This window comes from Lissotriton vulgaris, chromosome 10 (assembly GCF_964263255.1).
Source record: "Lissotriton vulgaris chromosome 10, aLisVul1.2, whole genome shotgun sequence".
Taxonomy (NCBI): Eukaryota; Metazoa; Chordata; class Amphibia; order Caudata; family Salamandridae; genus Lissotriton; species Lissotriton vulgaris.
Window position 1 is genome coordinate 453,224,202 of NC_141698.1, and position 27,685 is coordinate 453,251,886.

The window sequence follows — 27,685 nt, forward strand, 5'->3', positions numbered from 1 at the left end:
GATTATTGGCGGTCCTGGAACAGGTGATATTTGTTTGTGGACTTTGGGTATGAGGTAAAATTTGGGCATTACTGGCAATTCCACGTGTAGAAACTTAAATTCCTGGATCGAGATTAAACCCTCGCGTTTATACCGGAATAAGAGTTTTCTTAACTTTTCTTTAGATAGATCATATTGTTTCAAACACGTTTTAACGTAGCACGTAGCATCAGAGAGTTGCCTTGTTCCTTCTGCAACATATTGCGTTTGGGGCCAGATCACAATGTTGCCTCTTTTATCTGAGCTGCATACCACGTTTTGATGGTCATTTTTTAGTTTGTTGACCAGATCCCAATATTGAATTTCTTGCTGTTGTTTTACGCTTTTACGATGTTTGACCTGGTGGTATAACTTTTTGAGGTCTGCAGTCACCACATCATGGAATGAATCTATGGCATCCCTGGGCATGATATATATATATATATAGTATAATAAACCTAAACATAAATTGAATACCCTAGGAAATAACAAATTTAATTTCAAATAAAATATATACATAAAAATATATTTAAAGATACTAAAGCAACACAATTGTTGTTATAACATTCAAATAAAATAATACTTAATAATAATCATAAATACTAGAATAAATAAAAATTTTAAAACAATTAAAAAACTCATATAATATAAAACAAAGAAAACATATTTACAATTCCAACTATAATTTAAGAAAATGCAATGTATTACTCTAACTCCAACCTAACCAACTGTAGTGAAAGCATTTCGCCTTGGAGTGGTCAGAATTCCTATTCCCACTTCAAATTAAGCAACAGTAAGAAAAGTTTGGATTTTGGAGGAGTCAGTTTTACTATTACAACTCTAGCTTAAGCCGCATTGTGGAAAATGTTGGTATTTGGGTGTAGGTAGAGCATGCGGGTCAGATTTGCTACTCCCACTACAACCTGAGCAACTGTAAGGAATGTGTTGGACTTTGGCGGGGTTGGTTTGCCATTCCCCCTCCAAAGTAGGCAAGAATAGGAAATGTGGAAATGTGTTGGACTCCACAGGGATCATATTCGCCATTACAATTCCAGACTGAGCAACAGTAAGAAAAGTGTTGGACTTTGAAGGGTTGGATTTGCTATTCACACTCCAAACTAAGCAACATTGGTGAAAGGGTTGGACTTTGTAGGGGTAAGATTTACTATTCCCACTCCAATCTAAACAACGCTAGCGGAGTTAGCCTAACTGCTAGGAAGGTTGACTACGAATCTAGGGAACTGGGTTTGAGTCTCAGCTATGAAGCTGAACATCTTGAGATTCTGGGCAAATCACTTAATCTCCCAGTGCCTAACAAAAATGAATACGTTCTCATGTAATGCAACTAGTGCTAGGTAAAGCGCTCTGATACCCGATTCGGACATTAACAAACCATAATAATTATCCACATACATAACTAGTGATGAAAATACATTGAATCAGAGTAACAAAATGTTTCAAAATATATATGCAGTAGAAAAGTAAAAGATTTTTACTTTTAAAAACATAGTAGACATAATACACTGAACAATTAAAATGAATGTATATTGATGTAATTGAAATAAAAAAAAGTAAATCACATTAAAAACGAAAGATAAAAATGTAAATAAAAATGTTTTAAGCAATTAGAAATGCATATACAAAACCAAAATATGCATGATAATTAAAAATGCAACTTATTTAGTTAAATCTTAAAGTTTTTTTTAATAATGTATTCAATCAAAATAAATAAAACCATTGTTACACATAATTATTAAACATTTTACCAATTATGAAGTAATATATAAAATGTTAAATTAATCAAAATATATAGAACACTTCTACCCAACTTCCATACAAAACAAACAAAATTTGTCCCATAATGTTGTCATCATGACATTTTTTGAACGATGTTAGTTTGCCAGAATATTTTTACAACTATATTAAGGACGAACGCCCAAAAACCATGCAATGATGAACACTCCTACCAGTGCATACACCCATACTAGACAGTGATGTGTACTCTAGGGAAATTAATACTGACTATCAGACAGCTAAGGAAACCCTGAGCCACATTAATACATAGTCTGTGATTCCTAATTTTACAAGGAGACCATTGTATCATTAATATCAGTCTGTGGGTGCCAAGTAACACCAATGCCATGTGGGCAGCTAAAAGTATTCTTGGTTGGTATGTGAGTGCTTAGGGAGCCTGCCTACATTTAGATGCACAAATACAGGACCATGGAGAATGCGCCTGACAGTTACACTTATAAGAGAAGGGGTTCCAGCTCTGGAATGGGGGTCCAACAAGTAAGGGGTCAAGAGAATAGACTAGGGGTTCCATAAGGCAATCATATAGTGTCTCTCTACTCTCCTATCATTAATGCACCACTTGAACATAGGTGCTCCCAATTCCATATGGAAGACATGTTGGAGTTGGAGTGGTCCAGTAATGAAGGAGGCCACAGATTGTAGGAGAGGAAGGTCGTCCTTTTATCTGCTACAAGCACAAGCAATGGAACTGTGAGTTAGTGAAGGAGGCACCAGCTGGACCGTTACCTGTGTTTAAGCCTTTTTAGGTTTGCACTACCTTTTATTCAATTATATGTTGATCCCTCTTACAACATCTTGCTTCACATCCTAAGCGAGGACCTACACTTTAAACTATGGTGGCACATTCAACCTTGGTGACTGCCAATCATTGATAACCAAACTTTGCAACCACAGTGACTCTGTCAATTATTGATACTCAAGCTTTGAAACCACGGCGACTCTGCTAGTCATTGATACCCAAACTGTGAAACCAGGGTGACTCTGCCAATCAGTGCTGCCCACAGTTTGCAACCACAGTGAGTCTGCCAATCATTGATACCCAAACTTTGCAACCACAGTAAGACTGCCAATCATTGATACCCAAATTGTGAAATCACAGTGATTCTGCCAATCATTGATACCCAAACTATGAAACCACAGTGACTCTACCAATCATTGATGCCCAAACTTTGCAACCACAGTGACTCTGAAAATCATTGATACCCAAACTTTGCAACCACAGTGACTCTGCCAATCATTGATACTCACCCTTTGCAACCACAGTGACTCTGCTATTCATTGATATCCAAACTTTGCAACCACTGTAACTGTGCCAATCATTGATACCCAAACTGTTAAAACACGATGACTCTGCTAATCATTGATACCCAAACTTTGCAACCACAGTGATTCTGCCAATCATTGATACCCAAACTTTGCAGCCACGGTGATACTACCAATCATTGACACCCAAACTTTGCAACCACAGTGACTCTGACAATCATTGATGCAAAAGCTTTGCAACCACAGTGACTCTGCCAATCATAGATACCCAAAAGTTGCAACCACAGTGACTCTGCCAATCATTGATACCAAAACTTTGACACCACAGTGACTCTGCCAATCATTGATACCCAAACGTTGCAACCACTGTGACTCTGCCAATCATTGAAACCAAAACTTTGCAACCACAGTGACTCTGCCAATCATTGATACCCAAACTTTGCAACCACTGTGACTCTGCCAATCATTGATACCAAAACTTTGCAACCACTGTGGCTCTGCCAATCATTGATACCCAAACTGTGAAACCACGGTGACTCTGCCAATCATTGATACCCAAACTTTGCAACCACAGAGACTCTGCCAATCATTGATACCCAAACTTTGCAACCACAGTGACTGTGAATTATTGATACCCAAACTTTGTAACCACAATGATACTACCAATCATTGATACCCAAACTTTGCAACCACAGTGATACTACCAATCATTGATACCCAAACTTTGCAACCACTATGACTCTGCCAATCAATGATACCCACACTTTGCAACCACAGTGACTGTCAATTATTGATACCCAAACTTTGAAACCATGGCGACTCTACTAATCATTGATACCCAAACTTTGAGGCCACTGTGACTGCCAATCATTGATGCCCAATGTTTGCAATCACAGTGACTCTGCCAATCATCGATACCAAAACTTTGCAACCACTATGACTCTACCAATCATTGATACCCAAACTTTGCAACCACAGTGACTCTGCTAATCCATTGATACCCAAACTTTGCACCCACAATGATACTACCAATCATTGATACCCAAACTTTGCAACCACAGTGACTCTGCCAATCATTGATACCCAAACGTTGCAACCACAGTGACTCTGCCAATCATTGATACCAAAACTTTGACACCACAGTGATTCTGCCAATCATTGATACCCAAACTTTGCAACCACTGTGACTCTGCCAATCATTGAAACCAAACTTTGCAACCACAGTGACTCTGTCAATTATTGATACCCAAACTTTCCAACCACTGTGACTCTGCCAATCATTGATACCAAAACATTGCAACCACTCTGGCTCTGTCAATCATTGATACCCAAACTGTGAAACCACGGTGACTCTGCCAATCATTGATACCCAAACTTTGCAACCACTATGACTCTGCCGATCAATGATACCCAAACTTTGCAACTACAGGGACTGTCAATTATTGATACCCAAACTTTGAAACCATGGCGACTCTACCAATCGTTGATACCCTAACTTTGAGGCCACTGTGACTGCCAATTATTGATACCCAATGTTTGCAATCACAGTGACTCTGCCAATCATCGATACCCAAACTTTGCAACCACTATGACTCTGCCAATCATTGATACCCAAACTTTGCAACCACAGTGACTCTGCTAATCCATTGATTCCCAAATTTCGCACCCACAATGATACTACCAATCATTGATACCCAAACGTTGCACCCACAATGATACTGCCAACAATTGATACCCAAACTTTACAACCACAGTGACTCTGTCAATTATTGATACCCAAGCTTTGAAACCACAGCGACTCTGCCAGTCATTGATACCCAAACTGAGAAACCAGGGTGACTCTGCCAATCAGTGCTGCCCACAGTTTGCAACCACAGTAAGACTGCCAATCATTGATACCCAAATTGTGAAATCACAGTGATTCTGCCAATCATTGATACCCAAACTATGAAACCACAGTGACTCTGCCAATTATTGATACCCAAACTTTCAACCCCAGTGACTCTGCCAATCATTGATACCCAAATTTTGCAACCACAGTGACTCCGCTAATCATTGATACCCACACTTTGCAACCACAGTGCCTCTGCCAATCATTGATATCCAAACTTTCAAACCACTGTGACTCTGCCAATCATTGATACCCAAACTTTGCAACCACAGTGACTCTACCAATCATTGATGCCCAAACTTTGCAACCACAGTGGCTCTGAAAATCATTGATACCCAAACTTTGCAACCACAGTGACTCTGCCAATCATTGATATCCAAACTTTCCAACCACTGTGACTCTGCCAATCATTGATTCCCAAATTTTGCAACCACAATGACTCTGCCAATCATTGATACCCAAACTTTGCAACCACAGTGACTCTGCCAATCATTGATACCCACACTTTGCAACCACAGTGACTCTGCTATTCATTGATATCCAAACTTTGCAACCACTGTGACTGTGCCAATCATTGATACCCAAACTCTGAAAACACGATGACTCTGCTAATCATTGATACCCAAACTTTGCAACCACAGTGATTCTGCCAATCACTGATACCCAAACTTTGCAGCCACGGTTCTACTACCAATCATTGACACCCAAACTTTCAACCACAGTGACTCTGACAATCATTGATGCAAAAGCGTTGTAACCACAGGGACTCTGCCAATCATTATTACCCTAAACTTGCAACCACAGTGACTCTGCCAATCATTGATACCAAAACTTTGACACCACAGTGACTCTGCCAATCATTGATACCCAAAACCAAAACCAACTTTATTCGGTTTTCCATAATTGTAGAAATACCATAAAAGTTCATAAAAAATGCATTTTGTACAATAATCTCAATTAAAAAAGATGAGTTAAAATGTATTTATTGCGTATACAATAAAAACAGTTTTTATAAAAAGCACAGTTCATAAAAATTACAGTTCATTCGATTATGACCACAACGTACATTCATTACAGTAAATTTAGCAGCCCTCTGTTATACAGAAAAGATGACTCAACTTTGTCAGAGATTTACACGATGACGTATAAAAAATTTAAGAAAACGATCCATCATTTTTGCAATAGCTTCGTCTTCGAGGTACTGGAGCGCCAGATATGCAGGGCGACATTGGCGCAAGCCCCAGTATTTCAGTATGGGCAATATCCAGCGGGTTTGTGGTGTTGTATAAAATTTACAGAACAAAATTGTATGTATAGTCGATTGTGTGGAGACAGAGTCACAAGGTCATGGAATTGATTTTGAAGACCAATCATTATGAGAGGGAAAAGAGACCATTAAATGAAACATATTAAATCTAAAACGTGTGAGCAACAATTTTTCAAATTGGGTTAAACTGTACAGCAAATAGGGTTCAATGGAAAACACAGTCTGAGCTAATAAGCTCTGTTGGACAGGCGGTTTCTCTATCTCTTTTAACAGGCGTACCTGGCCCAAATGTGCCAGGCATGCTTTTTTTAAATCCGCCTTTGAAATCGCAGTTATTGTTAAGGGCTCAAAAAAAAAATTCAAATCCTAGATCAGTTAATAAAGCTTTGACATTTGCTAACCTTTGTATTTTTCCACAATGATCCAGTGACTGGATATCTCGTATGATTGATCTTGTTAGGTGACATTGTTCAGTTACCCAAATTCGGCGCCACAACATTACTGGTTGAATTTTTATGGTGTCTGATAAATAGTCTATGCCCAGCTCTAAGTGACAGGCATATGTGGAAGAGCTCTTTGGTACTCCTAATAAGTATCTTACAAAAGAATTTTCTATTATTTGCAGTTCGTCCACATTCACAAAACCCCATATCCCAGCTCTGTACGTGGCAGTACTGACACATTTCGCGTTATATATTTTTCACAGTTCTAATGGTGGTCTCTGACCCAGTCTTTGTGCAAACGATTTTAATGCTGTTGTTGCTCTTAACAAGGCCAGTTTCCTTGCATTAATCGCTGTCTTCCATTTAAATTTTTCGTCGATTACAATTCCCAAATATGGGTATGTTTCTGTCCTGTCCAATGCCTCACATTTTACATACAGGCTTCTTGTCTTTGTAAGTTTCTTCCCTGCATGCATAGTGTATGTTTTTTTTACGTTGAGGGTCAGGTTTAGACTCGACATAAAAGCACAGTATCTATCTAGTGCTCGCTGCAGCTCAACAGGAGTTCTTGCTAGAATAACCGCGTCGTCGGCATATAACAGGGCCGGTATCTGCCGACGTCCAATTAAGGGGAGATCTTTACTTCCTTCTAGCATGGCGGCCTCTAGCCCATTTGTATACAGGGTGAATAAAAAGGGGGCCAGCACACATCCCTGTCTGACCCCCTTTTCCACCCTAAAACTTTCCGTGAGCTGTCCTTTGGTCCCGAATCTTACTCTTCCAGTTGTTCCCGTATACAATTCCCGAAGGAAATCCACAACCGGAGGGTCAACACCCATTGTTAGAAAGATTTTCCAGAGCCTCGAGTGCACTACGCAATCAAACGCTGCGGATAAGTCAACGTATACCATATGCAGTGCTGTCCCCTTAGCCTCCACGTATTTTCCCGCCAATAAAGACAGGTTTAGTGCCTGATCTACTGTACCTAGCCCCTCGCGGAACCCATATTGTATTTCCAAAATGATGTTCTGGGTAGTTGTCCACTCCTGGAGTCGGTCGAGAAGAATTCGACCTGCCATCTTCCCGAGCGAGTCCAGGAGTGAAATCGGTCTTTAACAAGATGGGCTATGGACTCTGCCAAGCATTGATACCCAAACGTTGCAACCACTGTGACTCTGCCAATCATTGAAACCAAAACTTTGCAACCACAGTGACTCTGCCAATCATTGATACCCAAACTTTGCAACCACTGTGACTCTGCCAATCATTGATACCAAACCTTTGGAACCACTGTGGCTCTGCCAATCATTGATACCCAAACTGTGAAACCACTGTGACTCTGCCAATCATTGATACCCAAACTTTGCAACCACAGAGACTCTGCCAATCATTGATACCCAAACTTTGCAACCACAGTGACTGTCAATTATTGATAGCCAAACTTTGAAACCATGGCGACTCTACCAATCATTGATACCCAAACTTTGAGGCCACTGTGACTGCCAATCATTGATACCCAATGTTTGCAATCACAGTGACTCTGCCAATCATCGATACCCAAACTTTGCAACCACTATGACTCTGCCAATCATTGATACCCAAACTTTGCAACCACAGTGACTCTTCTAATCCATTGATACCCAAACTTTGCAACCACAATGATACTACCAATCATTGATACCCAAACTTTGCAACCACAGTGATACTACCAATCATTGATACCCAAACTTTGCAACCACTATGACTCTGCCAATCAATGATACCCAAACTTTGCAACCACAGTGACTGTCAATTATTGATACCCAAACTTTGAGGCCACTGTGACTGCCAATCATTGATACCCAATGTTTGCAATCACAGTGACTGCCAATCATTGATACCCAATGTTTGCAATCACAGTGACTCTGCCAATCATCGATACCGAAACTTTGCAACCACTATGACTCTACCAATCATTGATACCCAAACTTTGCAACCACAGTGACTCTGCTAATCCATTGATATCCAACCTTTGCACCCACAATGATACTACCAATCATTGATACCCAAACTTTGCAACCACAGTGATACTACCAATCATTTATACCCAAACTTTGGAACCACAGTGATTCTGCCAATCATTGATACCCAAACTTTGCAGCCACGGTGATACTACCAATCATTGACACCCAAACTTTGCAACCACAGTGACTCTGACAATCATTGATGCAAAAGCTTTGCAACCACAGTGACTCTGCCAATCATTGATACCCAAACCTTGAAACCATGGCGACTCTACCAATCATTGATACCCAAACTTTGAGGCCACTGTGACTGCCAATTATTGATACCCAATGTTTGCAATCACAGTGACTCTGCCAATCATCGATACCCAAACTTTGCAACCATTAAGACTCTGCCAATCATTGATACCCAAACTTTGCAACCACAGTGACTCTTCTAATCCATTGGTACCCAAACTTTGCAACCACAATGATACTACCAATCATTGATACCCAAACTTTGCAACCACAGTGATTCTACCAATCATTGATACCCAAACTTTGCAACCACTATGACTGTCAATTATTGATACCCAAACTTTGAAACCATGGCGACTCTACCAATCATTGATACCCAAGCTTTGAGGCCACTGTGACTGCCAATCATTGATACCCAATGTTTGCAATCACAGTGACTCTGCCAATCATCGATACCCAAACTTTGCTACCATTATGACTCTGCCAATCATTGATACCCAAACTTTGCAACCACAGTGACTCTTCTAATCCATTGATACCCAAACTTTGCTACCACAATGATACTACCAATCATTGATACCCAAACTTTGCAACCACATTGATACTACCAATCCTTGATACCCAAACTTTGCAACAACTATGACTCTGCCAATCAATGGTACCGAAACTTTGCAACCACAGTGACTGTCAATTATTGATACCCAAACTTTGAAACCATGGCGACTCCACTAATCATTGATACCCAAACTTTGAGGCCACTGTGACTGCCAATCATTGATACCCAAACTTTGTAACCACTATGACTCTGTCAATCATTGATACCCAATCTTTGCAACCACTATAACTCTGCAAATCATTGATACCCAAACTTTGCAATCACAGTGACTCTGCTAATCCATTGATACCCAAACTTTGCACCCACAATGATACTACCAATCATTGATACCCAAACTTTGCAACCACTATGACTCTGCCAATCATTCATACCAAAACTTTGCAACCACTGTGGCTCTGCCAATCATTAATACCCAAACTGTGAAACCACAGTGACTCTGCCAATTATTGATACCCAAACGTTGCAACCACAGTGACTCTGCCAATCATTGATACCAAAACTTTGACACCACAGTGACTCTGCCAATCATTGATACCCAAACATTGCAACCACTGTGACTCTGCCAATCATTGAAACAAAAACTTTGCAACCACAGTGACTCTGCCAATCATTGATACTCAAACTTTGCAACCACTGTGACTCTGCCAATCATTCATACCAAACCTTTGCAACCACTGTGGCTCTGCCAATCATTAATACCCAAACTGTGAAACCACAGTGACTCTGCCAATCATTGATACCCACACTTTGCAACCACAGAGACTCTGCCAATCATTGATACCCAAACTTTGCAACCACAGTGACTGCCAATTATTGATACCCAAACTTTGAAACCATGGCGACTCTACCCATCATTGATACCCAAACTTTGAGGCCACTGTGACTGCCAATCATTGATACCCAATGTTTGCAATTACAGTGACTCTGCCAATCATCGATACCCAAACTTTGCAACCACTATGACTCTGCCAATCATTGATACCCAAACTTTGCAACCACAGTGACTCTTCTAATCCATTGGTACCCAAGCTTTGCAACCACAATGATACTACCAATCATTGATACCCAAACTTTGCAACCACAGTGATTCTACCAATCATTGATACCCAAACTTTGCAACCACTATGACTGTCAATTATTGATACCCAAACTTTGAAACCATGGCGACTCTACCAATCAGTGATACCCAAGCTTTGAGGCCACTGTGACTGCCAATCATTGATACCCAATGTTTGCAATCACAGTGACTCTGCCAATCATCGATACCCAAACTTTGCTACCACTATGACTCTGCCAATCATTGATACCCAAACTTTGCAACCACAGTGACTCTGCTAATCCATTGATACCCAAATTTTGCACCCACGATGATACTACCAATCATTGATACCCAAACGTTGCACCCACAATGATACTGCCAAACATTGATACCCAAACTTTACAACCACAGTGACTCTGTCAATTATTGATACCCAAGCTTTGAAACCACAGCGACTCTGCTAGTCATTGATACCCAAACTTTGCAACCACTGTGACTCTGCCAATCATTCATACCAAAAATTTGCAACCACTGTGGCTCTGCCAATCATTAATACCCAAACTGTGAAACCACAGTGACTCTGCCAATCATTGATACCCAAACTTTGCAACCACAGAGACTCTGCCAATCATTGATACCCAAACGTTGCAACCACAGTGACTGTCAATTATTGATACCCAAACTTTGAAACCATGGCGACTCTACCAATCATTGATACCCAAACTTTGAGGCCACTGTGACTGCCAATCATTGATACCCAATGGTTGCAATTACAGTGACTCTGCCAATCATCGATACCCAAACTTTGCAACCACTATGACTCTGCCAATCATTGATAACCAAACTTTGCAACCACAGTGACTCTTCTAATCCATTGGTACCCAAACTTTGCAACCACAATGATACTACCAATCATTGATACCCAAACTTTGCAACCACAGTGGTTCTACCAATCATTAATACCCAAACTTTGCAACCACTATGACTCTGCCAATCAATGATACCCAAACTTTGCAACCACAGTGACTGTCAATTATTGATACCCAAACTTTAAAACCATGGCGACTCTACCAATCATTGATACCCAAGCTTTGAGGCCACTATGACTGCCAATCATTGATACCCAATGTTTGCAATCACAGTGACTCTGCCAATCATCGATACCCAAACTTTGCAACCACTATGACTCTGCCAATCATTGATACCCAAACTTTGCAACCACAGTGACTCTGCTAATCCATTGATACCCAAACTTTGCAACCACTGTGACTCTGCCAATCATTGATACCAAAACTTTGCAACCACTGTGGCTCTGCCAATCATTGATACCCAAACTGTGAAACCACGGTGACTCTGCCAATCATTGATACCCAAACTTTGCAACCACAGAGACTCTGCCAATCATTGATACCCAAACTTTGCAACCACAGTGACTGTCAATTATTGATACCCAAACTTTGTAACCACAATGATACTACCAATCATTGATACCCAAACTTTGCAACCACAGTGATACTACCAATCATTGATACCCAAACTTTGCAACCACTATGACTCTGCCAATCAATGATACCCACACTTTGCAACCACAGTGACTGTCAATTATTGATACCCAAACTTTGAAACCATGGCGACTCTACTAATCATTGATACCCAAACTTTGAGGCCACTGTGACTGCCAATCATTGATGCCCAATGTTTGCAATCACAGTGACTCTGCCAATCATCGATACCAAAACTTTGCAACCACTATGACTCTACCAATCATTGATACCCAAACTTTGCAACCACAGTGACTCTGCTAATCCATTGATACCCAAACTTTGCACCCACAATGATACTACCAATCATTGATACCCAAACTTTGCAACCACTGTGACTCTGCCAATCATTGAAACCAAACTTTGCAACCACAGTGACTCTGTCAATCATTGATACCCAAACTTTCCAACCACTGTGACTCTGCCAATCATTGATACCAAAACTTTGCAACCACTCTGGCTCTGTCAATCATTGATACCCAAACTGTGAAACCACGGTGACTCTAGCAATCATTGATACCCAAACTTTGCAACCACTATGACTCTGCCAATCAATGATACCCAAACTTTGCAACCACAGTGACTGTCAATTATTGATACCCAAACTTTGAAACCATGGCGAGTCTACCAATCGTTGATACCCTAACTTTGAGGCCACTGTGACTGCCAATTATTGATACCCAATGTTTGCAATCACAGTGACTCTGCCAATCATCGATACCCAAACTTTGCAACCACTATGACTCTGCCAATCATTGATACCCAAACTTTGCAACCACAGTGACTCTGCTAATCCATTGATTCCCAAATTTTGCACCCACAATGATACTACCAATCATTGATACCCAAACGTTGCACCCACAATGATACTGCCAATCATTGATACCCAAACTTTACAACCACAGTGACTCTGTCAATTATTGATACCCAAGCTTTGAAACCACAGCGACTCTGCCAGTCATTGATACCCAAACTGAGAAACCAGGGTGACTCTGCCAATCGGTGCTGCCCACAGTTTGCAACCACAGTAAGACTGTCAATCATTGATACCCAAATTGTGAAATCACAGTGATTCTGCCAATCATTGATACCCAAACTATGAAACCACAGTGACTCTGCCAATTATTGATACCCAAACTTTCAACCCCAGACTCTGCCAATCATTGATACCCAAATTTTGCAACCACAGTGACTCCGCTAATCATTGATACCCACACTTTGCAACCACAGTGCCTCTGCCAATCATTGATATCCAAACTTTCAAACCACTGTGACTCTGCCAATCATTGATACCCAAACTTTGCAACCACAGTGACTCTACCAATCATTGATGCCCAAACTTTGCAACCACAGTGGCTCTGAAAATCATTGATACCCAAACTTTGCAACCACAGTGACTCTGCCAATCATTGATATCCAAACTTTCCAACCACTGTGACTCTGCCAATCATTGATTCCCAAATTTTGCAACCACAATGACTCTGCCAATCATTGATACCCAAACTTTGCAACCACAGTGACTCTGCTATTCATTGATATCCAAACTTTGCAACCACTGTGACTGTGCCAATTATTGATACCAAAACTCTGAAAACACGATGACTCTGCTAATCATTGATACCCAAACTTTGCAACCACAGTGATTCTGCCAATCACTGATACCCAAACTTTGCAGCCACGGTGCTACTACCAATCATTGACACCCAAACTTTGCAACCACAGTGACTCTGACAATCATTGATGCAAAAGCTTTGTAACCACAGGGACTCTGCCAATCATTAATACCCTAAAATTGCAACCACAGTGACTCTGCCAATCATTGATACCAAAACTTTGACACCACAGTGACTCTGCCAATCATTGATACCCAAAACCAAAACCAACTTTATTCGGTTTTCCATAATTGTAGAAATACCATAAAAGTTCATAAAAAATGCATTTTGTACAATTATCTCAATTAAAAAAGATGAGTTAAAATGTATTTATTGCGTATACAATAAAAACAGTTTTTATAAAAATCACAGTTCATAAAAATTACAGTTCATTCGATTATGACCACAACGTACATTCATTACAGTAAATTTAGCAGCCCTCTGTTATACAGAAAAGATGACTCAACTTTGTCAGAGATTTACACGATGACGTATAAAAAATTTAAGAAAACGATCCATCATTTTTGCAATAGCTTCGTCTTCGAGGTACTGGAGCGCCAGATATGCAGGGCGACATTGGCGCAAGCCCCAGTATTTCAGTATGGGCAATATCCAGCGGGTTTGTGGTGTTGTATAAAATTTACAGAACAAAATTGTATGTATAGTCGATTGTGTGGAGACAGAGTCACAAGGACATGGAATTGATTTTGAAGACCAATCATTATGAGAGGGAAAAGAGACCATTAAATGAAACATATTAAATCTAAAACGTGTGAGCAACAATTTTTCAAATTGGGTTAAACTGTACAGCAAATAGGGTTCAACGGAAAACACAGTCTGAGCTAATAAGCTCTGTTGGACAGGCGGTTTCTCTATCTCTTTTAACAGGCGTACCTGGCCCAAATGTGCCAGGCATGCTTTTTTTAAATCCGCCTTTGAAATCGCAGTTATTGTTAAGGGCTCAAAAAAAAAAATTCAAATCCTAGATCAGTTAATAAAGCTTTGACATTTGCTAACCTTTGTATTTTTCCACAATGATCCAGTGACTGGATATCTCGTATGATTGATCTTGTTAGGTGACATTGTTCAGTTACCCAAATTCGGCGCCACAACATTACTGGTTGAATTTTTATGGTGTCTGATAAATAGTCTATGCCCAGCTCTAAGTGACAGGCATATGTGGAAGAGCTCTTTGGTACTCCTAATAAGTATCTTACAAAAGAATTTTCTATTATTTGCAGTTCGTCCACATTCACAAAACCCCATATCCCAGCTCTGTACGTGGCAGTACTGACACATTTCGCGTTATATATTTTTAACAGTTCTAATGGTGGTCTCTGACCCAGTCTTTGTGCAAACGATTTTAATGCTGTTGTTGCTCTTAACAAGGCCAGTTTCCTTGCATTAATCGCTGCCTTCCATTTAAATTTTTCGTCGATTACAATTCCCAAATATGGGTATGTTTCTGTCCTGTCCATTGCCTCACATTTTACATACAGGCTTCTTGTCTTTGTAAGTTTCTTCCCTGCATGCATAGTGTATGTTTTTTTTACGTTGAGGGTCAGGTTTAGACTCGACATAAAAGCACAGTATCTACCTAGTGCTCGCTGCAGCTCAACAGGAGTTCTTGCTAGAATAACCGCGTCGTCGGCATATAACAGGGCCGGTATCTGCCGACGTCCAATTAAGGGGAGATCTTTACTTCCTTCTAGCATGGCGGCCTCTAGCCCATTTGTATACAGGGTGAATAAAAAGGGGGCCAGCACACATCCCTGTCTGACCCCCTTTTCCACCCTAAAACTTTCCGTGAGCTGTCCTTTGGTCCCGAATCTTACTCTTCCAGTTGTTCCCGTATACAATTCCCGAAGGAAATCCACAACCGGAGGGTCAACACCCATTGTTAGAAAGATTTTCCAGAGCCTCGAGTGCACTACGCAATCAAACGCTGCGGATAAGTCAACGTATACCATATGCAGTGCTGTCCCCTTAGCCTCCACGTATTTTCCCGCCAATAAAGACAGGTTTAGTGCCTGATCTACTGTACCTAGCCCCTCGCGGAACCCATATTGTATTTCCAAAATGATGTTCTGGGTAGTTGTCCACTCCTGGAGTCGGTCGAGAAGAATTCGACCTGCCATCTTCCCGAGCGAGTCCAGGAGTGAAATCGGTCTATAACAAGATGGGCTATGGACTCTGCCAATCATTGATACCCAAACGTTGCAACCACTGTGACTCTGCCAATCATTGAAACCAAAACTTTGCAACCACAGTGACTCTGCCAATCATTGATACCCAAACTTTGCAACCACTGTAACTCTGCCAATCATTGATACCAAACCTTTGGAACCACTGTGGCTCTGCCAATCATTGATACCCAAACTGTGAAACCACTGTGACTCTGCCAAACATTGATACCCAAACTTTGCAACCACAGAGACTCTGCCAATCATTGATACCCAAACTTTGCAACCACAGTGACTGTCAATTATTGATACCCAAACTTTGAAACCATGGCGACTCTACCAATCATTGATACCCAAACTTTGAGGCCACTGTGACTGCCAATCATTGATACCCAATGTTTGCAATCACAGTGACTCTGCCAATCATCGATACCCAAACTTTGCAACCACTATGACTCTGCCAATCATTGATACCCAAACTTTGCAACCACAGTGACTCTTCTAATCCATTGATACCCAAACTTTGCAACCACAATGATACTACCAATCATTGATACCCAAACTTTGCAACCACAGTGATACTACCAATCATTGATACCCAAACTTTGCAACCACTATGACTCTGCCAATCAATGATACCCAAACTTTGCAACCACAGTGACTGTCAATTATTGATACCCAAACTTTGAGGCCACTGTGACTGCCAATCATTGATACCCAATGTTTGCAATCACAATGTCTGCCAATCATTGATACCCAATGTTTGCAATCACAGTGACTCTGCCAATCATCGATACCGAAACTTTGCAACCACTATGACTCTACCAATCATTGATACCCAAACTTTGCAACCACAGTGACTCTGCTAATCCATTGATATCCAACCTTTGCACCCACAATGATACTACCAATCATTGATACCCAAACTTTGCAACCACAGTGATACTACCAATCATTTATACTCAAACTTTGGAACCACAGTAATTCTGCCAATCATTGATACCCAAACTTTGCAGCCACGGTGATACTATCAATCATTGACACCCAAACTTTGCAACCACAGTGACTCTGACAATCATTGATGCAAAGGCTTTGCAACCACAGTGACTCTGCCAATCATTGATACCCAAACCTTGAAACCATGGCGACTCTACCAATCATTGATACCCAAACTTTGAGGCCACTGTGACTGCCAATTATTGATACCCAATGTTTGCAATCACAGTGACTCTGCCAATCATCGATACCCAAACTTTGCAACCATTATGACTCTGCCAATCATTGATACCCAAACTTTGCAACCACAGTGACTCTTCTAATCCATTGATACCCAAACTTTGCAACCACAATGATACTACCGATCATTGATACCCAAACTTTGCAACCACATTGATACTACCAATCCTTGATACCCAAACTTTGCAACAACTATGACTCTGCCAATCAATGGTACCGAAACTTTGCAACCACAGTGACTGTCAATTATTGATACCCAAACTTTGAAACCATGGCGACTCTACTAATCATTGATACCCAAACTTTGAGGCCACTGTGACTGCCAATCATTGATACCCAAACTGTGTAACCACTATGACTCTGCCAATCATTGATACCCAATCTTTGCAACCACTATAACTCTGCAAATCATTGATACCCAAACTTTGCAATCACAGTGACTCTGCTAATCCATTGATACCCAAACTTTGCACCCACAATGATACTACCAATCATTGATACCCAAACTTTGCAACCACTATGACTCTGCCAATCATTCATACCAAAACTTTGCAACCATTGTGGCTCTGCCAATCATTGATACCCAAACTGTGAAACCACAGTGACTCTGCCAATTATTGATACCCAAACGTTGCAACCACAGTGACTCTGCCAATCATTGATACCAAAACTTTGACACCACAGTGACTCTGCCAATCATTGATACCCAAACATTGGAACCACTGTGACTCTGCCAATCATTGAAACAAAAACTTTGCAACCACAGTGACTCTGCCAATCATTGATACCCAAACTTTGCAACCACTGTGACTCTGCCAATCATTCATACCAAAACTTTGCAACCACTGTGGCTCTGCCAATCATTAATACCCAAACTGTGAAACCACAGTGACTCTGCCAATCATTGATACCCACACTTTGTAACCACAGAGACTCTGCCAATCATTGATACCCAAACTTTGCAACCACAGTGACTGTCAATTATTGATACCCAAACTTTGAAACCATGGCGACTCTACCAATCATTGATACCCAAACTTTGAGGCCACTGTGACTGCCAATCATTGATACCCAATGTTTGCAATTACAGTGACTCTGCCAATCATCGATACCCAAACTTTGCAACCACTATGACTCTGCCAATCATTGATAACCAAACTTTGCAACCACAGTGACTCTTCTAATGCATTGGTACCCAAACTTTGCAACCACAATGATACTACCAATCATTGATACCCAAACTTTGCAACCACAGTGATTCTACCAATCATTGATACCCAAACTTTGCAACCACTATGACTGTCAATTATTGATACCCAAACTTTGAAACCATGGCGACTCTACCAATCATTGATACCCAAGCTTTGAGGCCACTGTGACTGCCAATCATTGATACCCAATGTTTGCAATCACAGTGACTCTGCCAATCATCGATACCCAAACTTTGCTACCACTATGACTCTGCCAATCATTGATACCCAAACTTTGCAACCACAGCGACTCTGCTAATCCATTGATACCCAAATTTTGCACCCACGATGATACTACCAATCATTGATACCCAAACGTTGCACCCACAATGATACTGCCAAACATTGATACCCAAACTTTACAACCACAGTGACTCTGTCAATTATTGATACCCAAGCTTTGAAACCACAGCGACTCTGCTAGTCATTGATACCCAAACTTTGCAACCACTGTGACTCTGCCAATCATTCATACTAAAACTTTGCAACCACTGTGGCTCTGCCAATCATTAATACACAAACTGTGAAACCACAGTGACTCTGCCAATCATTGATACCCAAACTTTGCAACCACAGAGACTCTGCCAATCATTGATACCCAAACTTTGCAACCACAGTGACTGTCAATTATTGATACCCAAACTCTGAAACCATGGCGACTCTACCAATCATTGATACCCAAACTTTGAGGCCACTGTGACTGCCAATCATTGATACCCAATGTTTGCAATTACAGTGACTCTGCCAATCATCGATACCCAAACTTTGCAACCACTATGACTCTGCCAATCATTGATACCCAAACTTTGCAACCACAGTGACTCTTCTAATCCATTGGTACCCAAACTTTGCAACCACAATGATACTACCAATCATTGATACCCAAACTTTGCAACCACAGTGGTTCTACCAATCATTGATACCCAAACTTTGCAACCACTATGACTCTGCCAATCAATGATACCCAAACTTTGCAACCACAGTGACTGTCAATTATTGATACCCAAACTTTGAAACCATGGCGACTCTACCAATCATTGATACCCAAGCTTTGAGGCCACTATGACTGCCAATCATTGATACCCAATGTTTGCAATCACAGTGACTCTGCCAATCATCGATACCCAAACTTTGCAACCACTATGACTCTGCCAATCATTGATACCCAAACTTTGCAACCACAGTGACTCTGCTAATCCATTGATACCCAAATTTTGCACCCACAATGATACTACCAATCACTGATACCCAAACGTTGCACTCACAATGATACTACCAATCATTGATACCCAAACTTTGCAACCACTATGACTCTGCCAATCAATGATACCCAAACTTTGCAACCACAGTGACACTGCCAGTCATTGATACCCACACTTTGCCACCTGAGTGATACTACCAATTTTTATTACCCAAACTTTGCAACCACATTGATACTACCAATCATTGATACCCAAAGTTTGCAACAACTATGACTCTGCCAATCAATGATACCGAATCTTTGCAACCACAGTGACTGTCAATTATTGATACCCAAACTTTGAAACCATGGCGACTCTACTAATCATTGATACCCAAACTTTGAGGCCACTGTGACTGCCAATCATTGATACCCAAACATTGTAACCACTATGACTCTGCCAATCATTGATACCCAATCTTTGCAACCACTATGACTCTGCAAATCATTGATACCCAAACTTTGCAATCACAGTGACTCTGCTAATCCATTGATACCCAAACTTTGCACCCACAATGATACTACCAATCATTGATACCCAAACTTTGCAACCACTATGACTCTGCCAATCATTCATACCAAAACTTTGCAACCACTGTGGCTCTGCCAACCATTAATACCCAAACTGTGAAACCACAGTGACTCTGCCAATCATTGATACCCAAACGTTGCAACCACAGTGACTCTGCCAATCATTGATACCAAAACTTTGACACCACAGTGACTCTGCCAATCATTGATACCCAAACATTGCAACCACTGTGACTCTGCCAATCATTTAAACAAAAACTTTGCAACCACATTGACTCTGCCAATCATTGATACCCAAACTTTGCAACCACTGTGACTTTGCCAATCATTCATACCAAAACTTTGCAACCACTGTGGCTCTGCCAATCATTAATACCCAAACTGTGAAACCACAGTGACTCTGCCAATCATTGATACCCAAACTTTGCAACCACAGAGACTCTGCCAATCATTGATACCCAAACTTTGCAACCACAGTGACTGTCAATTATTGATACCCGAACTTTGAAACCATGGCGACTCTACCAATCATTGATACCCAAACTTTGAGGCCACTGTGACTGCCAATCATTGATACCCAATGTTTGCAATTACAGTGACTCTGCCAATCATCGATACCCAAACTTTGCAACCACTATGACTCTGCCAATCATTGATACCCAAACTTTGCAACCACAGTGACTCTTCTAATCCATTGGTACCCAAACTTTGCAACCACAATGATACCACCAATCATTGATACCCAAACTTTGCAACCACAGTGATTCTACCAATCATTGATACCCAAACTTTGCAACCACTATGACTCTGCCAATCAATGATACCCAAACTTTGCAACCACAGTGACTGTCAATTATTGATACCCAAACTTTGAAACCATGGCGACTCTACCAATCATTGATACCCAAGCTTTGAGGCCACTGTGACTGCCAATCATTGATACCCAATGTTTGCAATCACAGTGACTCTGCCAATCATCGATACCCAAACTTTGCAACCACTATGACTCTGCCAATCATTGATACCCAAACTTTGCAACCACAGTGACTCTGCTAATCCATTGATACCCAAATTTTGCACCCACAATGATACTACCAATCATTGATACCCAAACGTTGCACCCACAATGATACTGCCAATCATTGATACCCAAACTTTACAACCACAGCGACTCTGCCAGTCATTGATACCCAAACTTTGCAACCACTGTGACTCTGCCAATCATTCATACCAAAACTTTGCAACCACTGTGGCTCTGCCAATCATTAATACCCAAACTGTGAAACCACAGTGACTCTGCCAATCATTGATACCCAAACTTTGCAACCACAGAGACTCTGCCAATCATTGATACCCAAACTTTGCAACCACAGTGACTGTCAATTATTGATACCCAAACTTTGAAACCATGGCGACTCTACCAATCATTGATACCCAAACTTTGAGGCCACTGTGACTGCCAATCATTGATACCCAATGTTTGCAATTACAGTGACTCTGCCAATCATCGATACCCAAACTTTGCAACCACTATGACTCTGCCAATCATTGATACCAAAACTTTGCAACCACAGTGACTCTTCTAATCCATTGGTACCAAAACTTTGCAACCACAATGATACTACCAATCATTGATACCCAAACTTTGCAACCACAGTGATTCTACCAGTCATTGATAACCAAACATTGCAACCACTATGACTCTGCCAATCAATGATACCCAAACTTTGCAACCACAGTGACTGTCAATTATTGATACCCAAACTTTGAAACCATGGCGACTCTACCAATCATTGATACCCAAGCTTTGAGGCCACTATGACTGCCAATCATTGATACCCAATGTTTGCAATCACAGTGACTCTGCCAATCATCGATACCCAAACTTTGCAACCACTATGACTCTGCCAATCATTGATACCCAAACTTTGCAACCACAGTGACTCTGCTAATCCATTGATACCCAAATTTTGCACCCACAATGATACTACCAATCACTGATACCCAAACGTTACACTCACAATGATACTACCAATCATTGATACCCAAACTTTGCAACCACTATGACTCTGCCAATCAATGATACCCAAACTTTGCAACCACAGTGACACTGCCAGTCATTGATACCCACACTTTGCCACCTGAGTGATACTACCAATTTTTATTACCCAAACTTTGCAACCACTATGACTCTGCCAATCATTCATACCCAAACTTTGCAACCACAGTGACTCTGCCAATCATTGATCCGCAAACTTTTAAACCATGGCGACTCTGCCAATGATTGCTACCCAAACTGTGAAACCAGGGTGACTCTGCCAATCGGTGCTGCCCAAAGTTTGCAACCACTATCACTCTGCCAATCATCATTGATACCCAAACGTTGCAACCACTAAGACTCTGCCACTCATTGACACCCACACTTTGTAACCACAGTGACTGCCAATCATTGATACCCACACTTTGTAAACATGGGGAGCCCTAGTGGCAATAATGTATTATAAAAAGACAATGATCAGGATCACAAAACCAAAAACAAACAACCACAAGTAATGCTAAGCTGCCCTCGTGTGCTTACCAAAATCTAGTAACCAACATTCCCACTACGATATTAATGCACTAAAATCATGCACCTATAAGACATCACCCAAGACTAATTGACAAAAAACACAGCAACCGGTAGGCAGCCTACGTCTTTTGTATACCAAATAATACACCTCAGGCCTTACCAGTATTGATGTATCAACGTTAGGTAATATAAATATATATATATTTTTTTTAATTATTTTTATTTTTTTATTTTAGTACTTTATTTATCTTTTAACAGAGACTCAACAGGTGTACAGCATTGAAAAGCACCTATTGGTGTATTTATACAGCAGAGTATCGTTATCAGAGTAGGTCCTCGCAAGTTAAGATACACTAAAGCATCAGGGGTCAAGGAGCCAGGCAGTGCACTCAGTCCTGTCCCTCATGTGTCCTATCCTCGCTCATCCCTGACTCCTTCCGATCACTCCCCTCCGGGTCAGCAGCTAGGAATGTTTTACAAAGCTCCCTCCACATTCTAGGATCCTCTTCTAGCTCGTCATCTCTTCGGATGGGTGGGGGGGGTCTTTCATACGTGCTTCCTCTGCCAGTGTCCATCCGCACACATGCCTCTGCCACACAGCATCTCAAGGTGGCACCTACACATCCATGTTATTGCCACCCTGCGCCTCGCTGCGTTGGGTAATATTAACATCTGATGCTTCCAGCGCAACGAACAGGCAGAAAATGGGACACTAAACGTCATGAAAAACGCAAACTTATTATTACAAAAAGCTTGAGGGCCTGAACAGAATAACTATACCAAAATATACAACATTGTGAACTCATGCATCATTAGCGGCAAATTAGACAGCCAGCAGACCCGACCCTCCCCCGCTATTAATACTCCAAATATACTCGGGTATTATTGCATCCTTTCCCATCTCCCGATCCCCGCCAGCACCACCTGAGGCTCTGAGCTCCCTCTTCGTTAACGCGGTAATTTATCCATTGTAACCAGGTTCAATCTTTCAGCAGGGCTCGCCCTGCTGGGGGTTGGGGCGGATCTCAACCCCCTCCCTGCCCAGCCCGAATGTCCCACAAACACAACCTGCTGCTCTATAGGCCCATGCCTCGAGCCCCTCAATGTGCTTTGCTTTCCCAGCGGCAGGTACACGAAGATCTCAACTCCTGGCCTTATGCATCCATCACTCTGCCCTCTGGTCGTCATGGAGACGCTGCCTCGGGATTCCTTCCTCTTTGGAAAGGGGCCCAGCGTGCCACTGATGGCTTGTGTGCTCTGGTACTTTTCTAAGCACCTGTACTTGGGTAAACATCAATGGCGCAGGCTGCCTGGGCACGAGTTAAGAGCTCATTTGCCCGAACTCTGCAAAAAGAGTTCCCTTCCAGGCCACCACAAAGTGACTCTGCCAGTGCATTGCTAGATGAGACATGCATACTCCGTGAGTACTGCCCAGAGTGGGCACAACACACGGGCGTTGGTGCAGGGGCACCTTCTTGGACACTGCTACTGCACAAGGAGGCCTCCCACTTGTGGACTTACAGAAAGAACACCCGTTTGAGCACTGCAGAAACGACCCTCTGCCTGGGTACCGCTCATCACGGGGCAGCTCCGAACCTGGGTATCTCTGCATGACATATTCAGAGGGACCGCCCTACATGGACATCACGTGACTGGGCAGCTGATCGGTGCAGCACTAGAAGCCTTCTTACGCGTTCTAACCGGGCACCAAAAGGATGGGCACAACACTTGGGCATTACTGGAGGTGACACCTAGCCTTGGCATACGGCCGGCGTTTCTCTACCAGGGTGCCGTGAACGAGGAGACACTAGCTGGGCATTGACCCAAGGGCAGTAGTACATAGATGGGTATCATCAGGGTGCACATTCTAGCATGGCATTGAATCCGTGGGGCCCAGCCTGGGCATGGTTGAGGGTAGTGACCCTACATGAGGATAATCCTAGGGGCACCCTACCTGAAAACCGTTAGCGTGGCACCCTGCCTTGCTATCAGCAGTGGGGCACTGTATGTGGACATCACCACAAGGGGTACTCGGTTTGAGGAGATGGTGTGGCGTAACGACCAGAGCTGCCGACTTTGGAAATAAGGAGCCAGGTTCGAGTTTCGGCGTCGGCTGAACATCCAGTGATTCTGGGCAAATCACGTGATCTCCCTGTACCTAAAATGATGAATGTGACCTTGAGTAACGTAGCCGGTGCTCATGTAAAGCGCTCCCAAACCTTCAAGGCCAGACCGCGCTATATCAAACTGCTGGGGTACTTACACTGGCATGGATTCAGGGAGCAACGCACCTAAGCATCACCAGAGGTGATCCTCTGACTAGGCCTCGCCGGAGAGGGCACCTTATCTCGGTGTCTCATCTCCAGAGGTGGGTGACTGCTGAGCAGCCACTGGGTGCTCAGCTTGGACCACATTCGGTGGATCACGCCTCTCTACTTCGGCATCATTAGAGGGTTTGACCTATTCGGGCACCAGGAGGGAGGTGGGGGTGTATCCTACCGTGGCACTGTCAGAGGAGCCCCTCACCTGGACATGCCCTGTGGAAGGCCTCCCACTCCAGAGGCACCACACACAGCATTGCTCAAGGTGAACCAGGTCTGTCGTCCTAGAGGGTCCCTGTGGGTCATCACCGCCCCGAGGCGCTGCTCCAGCCTGAGCATGCATGAGGCGGGAGGCTAGCTCCTGGAGGCGGCGTGCATGCACAGGTGGCAGGAGCGGAGGGGCTTTCCCTCTCTTCACACTTCACCACCACCCGAAACCTCTGAGACCCCCCCCCCCCCTGCACAGCTCCCCCGGGGCGCGCGGCCCCCGGGCCACTCACCTGCTCCTGGATGAGCTGCAGCAGTGAACGTCTCTCCATATACCCACCGGGGCTGGTTGCAGAGGTGGGAGGGGGCAGTCGGGCAAATTCACACGCAGACACCGATTGCAAATAAATAACGTAATAAAACAGGAAGGGGCAAACAGCCGAGCTCGTACACATACACAGGGATGTCACACACACACATGCACATACACGCAGCCAGAGGGACGGCAGCCCCCTCCCCACCCCCTCCCCTGCCTTTACTCCAAAGGCATCAGAGAGAATAATCATGGACCTGCAGCCGCTGGGCTCGGAGAAGGGGCAGGGCAGCCTCGGCCAATCCGGAGCCGTCGGACAGAGGGGACGCGCGAAGGAGGCGGAGTCAGAGGAGGAGCACAGAGGGGAAAGATGCACACAGGGCTACCCCAGCAGAAGCATTTCTCCAGGCGAAGATCACTGCGGCAGGAGTGAGTTTGCGCCGGCAGAAGGGACTCCCGGGTCCCAAGGTGGAGGGAGGGAGTGATCATGAGTGGCACCAGTTACCCCAGTCCAAGCTGGGCCAAGTTCAGGGGAGGTGCACGGGTAGTAGGCGGTAGATCGTGCCAATGTCTGACTGGCTGTGTATAGAGTGACAGGTCATATATCACAGCTGGAGAGAAAGGAAGGAAGAGACAGGCTGTAAGGGAGAAAGGGATTACTGACAAATCAGTGCTCATATCTGTAGTGCAACTTGAAGGGACAGAAGCGAGAAGCTCCGAGAGGAAAGGGAGAACATAGAAAGTAGAAAATAACAATTCAAAGCAATTTGAAGAATGGAGCACAGGACGGGTCTTACTTTAATTTAGGACAGGACTGGTGACTAGCAGGTCATACATAATTCCAACGCTGGGGTGAAACAGCGGAAATGAAATCAACAGGACCAAAAGGAACTGAGAGCTCTCCTAGCTATCTCTTTAATGCTCTTTGAATAAGTGTGCCTTGGGTTCCATCCAAGCAGGTACCCAAGGCCTATGTTCCCTAAATCTATACGGTTGCACACCCAAATTAGCAACTCTCTACCCACATGTACGTCCCATGTAAAAGGTACCATAGGTAGCAAGAGCTCTGTGACCAGGGAAAGCCTCTAAGGGCTGCAGCACTTATTATGCCACCCTTAGAGGCCCTGTACCTTTACACACACACACTGCCATTGCAGGGTGAGTGTTTTAGTGCAGAACAAAGTGAAGAGTCAACATCCCTGTGGCCCATGACTCCAACCTACTGCCTAGGGAATAGGTCAGCCACCCTCCTAGCTGGGTGCACTATGCCACTGGTGAGGGTACATGTGCATGAGCCCTGTACCTCTACAGTGTCTAAGTCGATTCTTAACCCCTCCCACGCTTGTGACAGAACCGTTCCGTCACGCCCCTCGGGTGGGCTGTGCTGGTGACGGAACGGTTCCGTCACGGCCCACTCGCCGCGCCTGCGCGGCACGTTCTATTGAGCGGGCAGCGCCGTGACGGAACCGTTCCGTCACAAGCACAGCTCACCCGAGGGGCGTGACGGAGCGGTTCCATCACCAGCACGGGAGCGCCGCGCGGCCCCCCGCCCCTTGGCACTGCTGCGGAATAGCTGCCGCAGTGAAAGGGTTAAACATTGTAAGTGCAGTAATGCCATAAAGAGTATATGGTGTGGGAGTTTGTCATTACGAACTCCACAGCACCATAATGGCTATACTGAAGACTGGGAAGTTTGAAAAATGCAGTCACAGGGCATCATAGAGATGCCCCTGAAAAACAACCTGACTCTAGTGTCCTGGCTGAGTGGCTGATCACCAGCTGCCACCACCAGATATGTTTCTGGGCCCCTGGGTCGAGAGTTTGCTGCACTTGGGTTCCTGAATCAAAGCACATCCTGGGTCGCGGTGCCAAGCCTCTTCCCCATGATGGGCAAGGTCCACGAAGGGGAAGCTTCAAAGGCTTGCCGCCTTTGTAAGCTGGCCCAGCCTTTTGCTGTTCCCAGCAACTGGCCCTCACCGGTTCTGACCACCACTTTGGGAAGGAGAATCAGCGGGAAAATCCAGATAGGAGGAGAGGTGTGCCCACCTTT

General features: G+C 43.1%; 1 protein-coding gene across 2 annotated transcripts in view; it reads right to left on the reverse strand.

Moving 5' to 3' along the window:
- The window catches only part of RHBDL1 (rhomboid like 1), a 504,525-nt gene extending 478,690 nt beyond the window's left edge, over positions 1–25,835 (reverse strand). For both annotated transcript variants that reach the window (XM_086939636.1, XM_086939635.1), the window contains exon 1: positions 25,616–25,835. In XM_086939636.1, coding sequence (XP_086795762.1) covers positions 25,616–25,777 — 162 coding nt within the window. In that variant the 5' untranslated portion in view covers positions 25,778–25,835. The remainder of the gene's footprint in view (positions 1–25,615) is intronic.
- Positions 25,836–27,685: the final 1,850 nt, after the last annotated feature.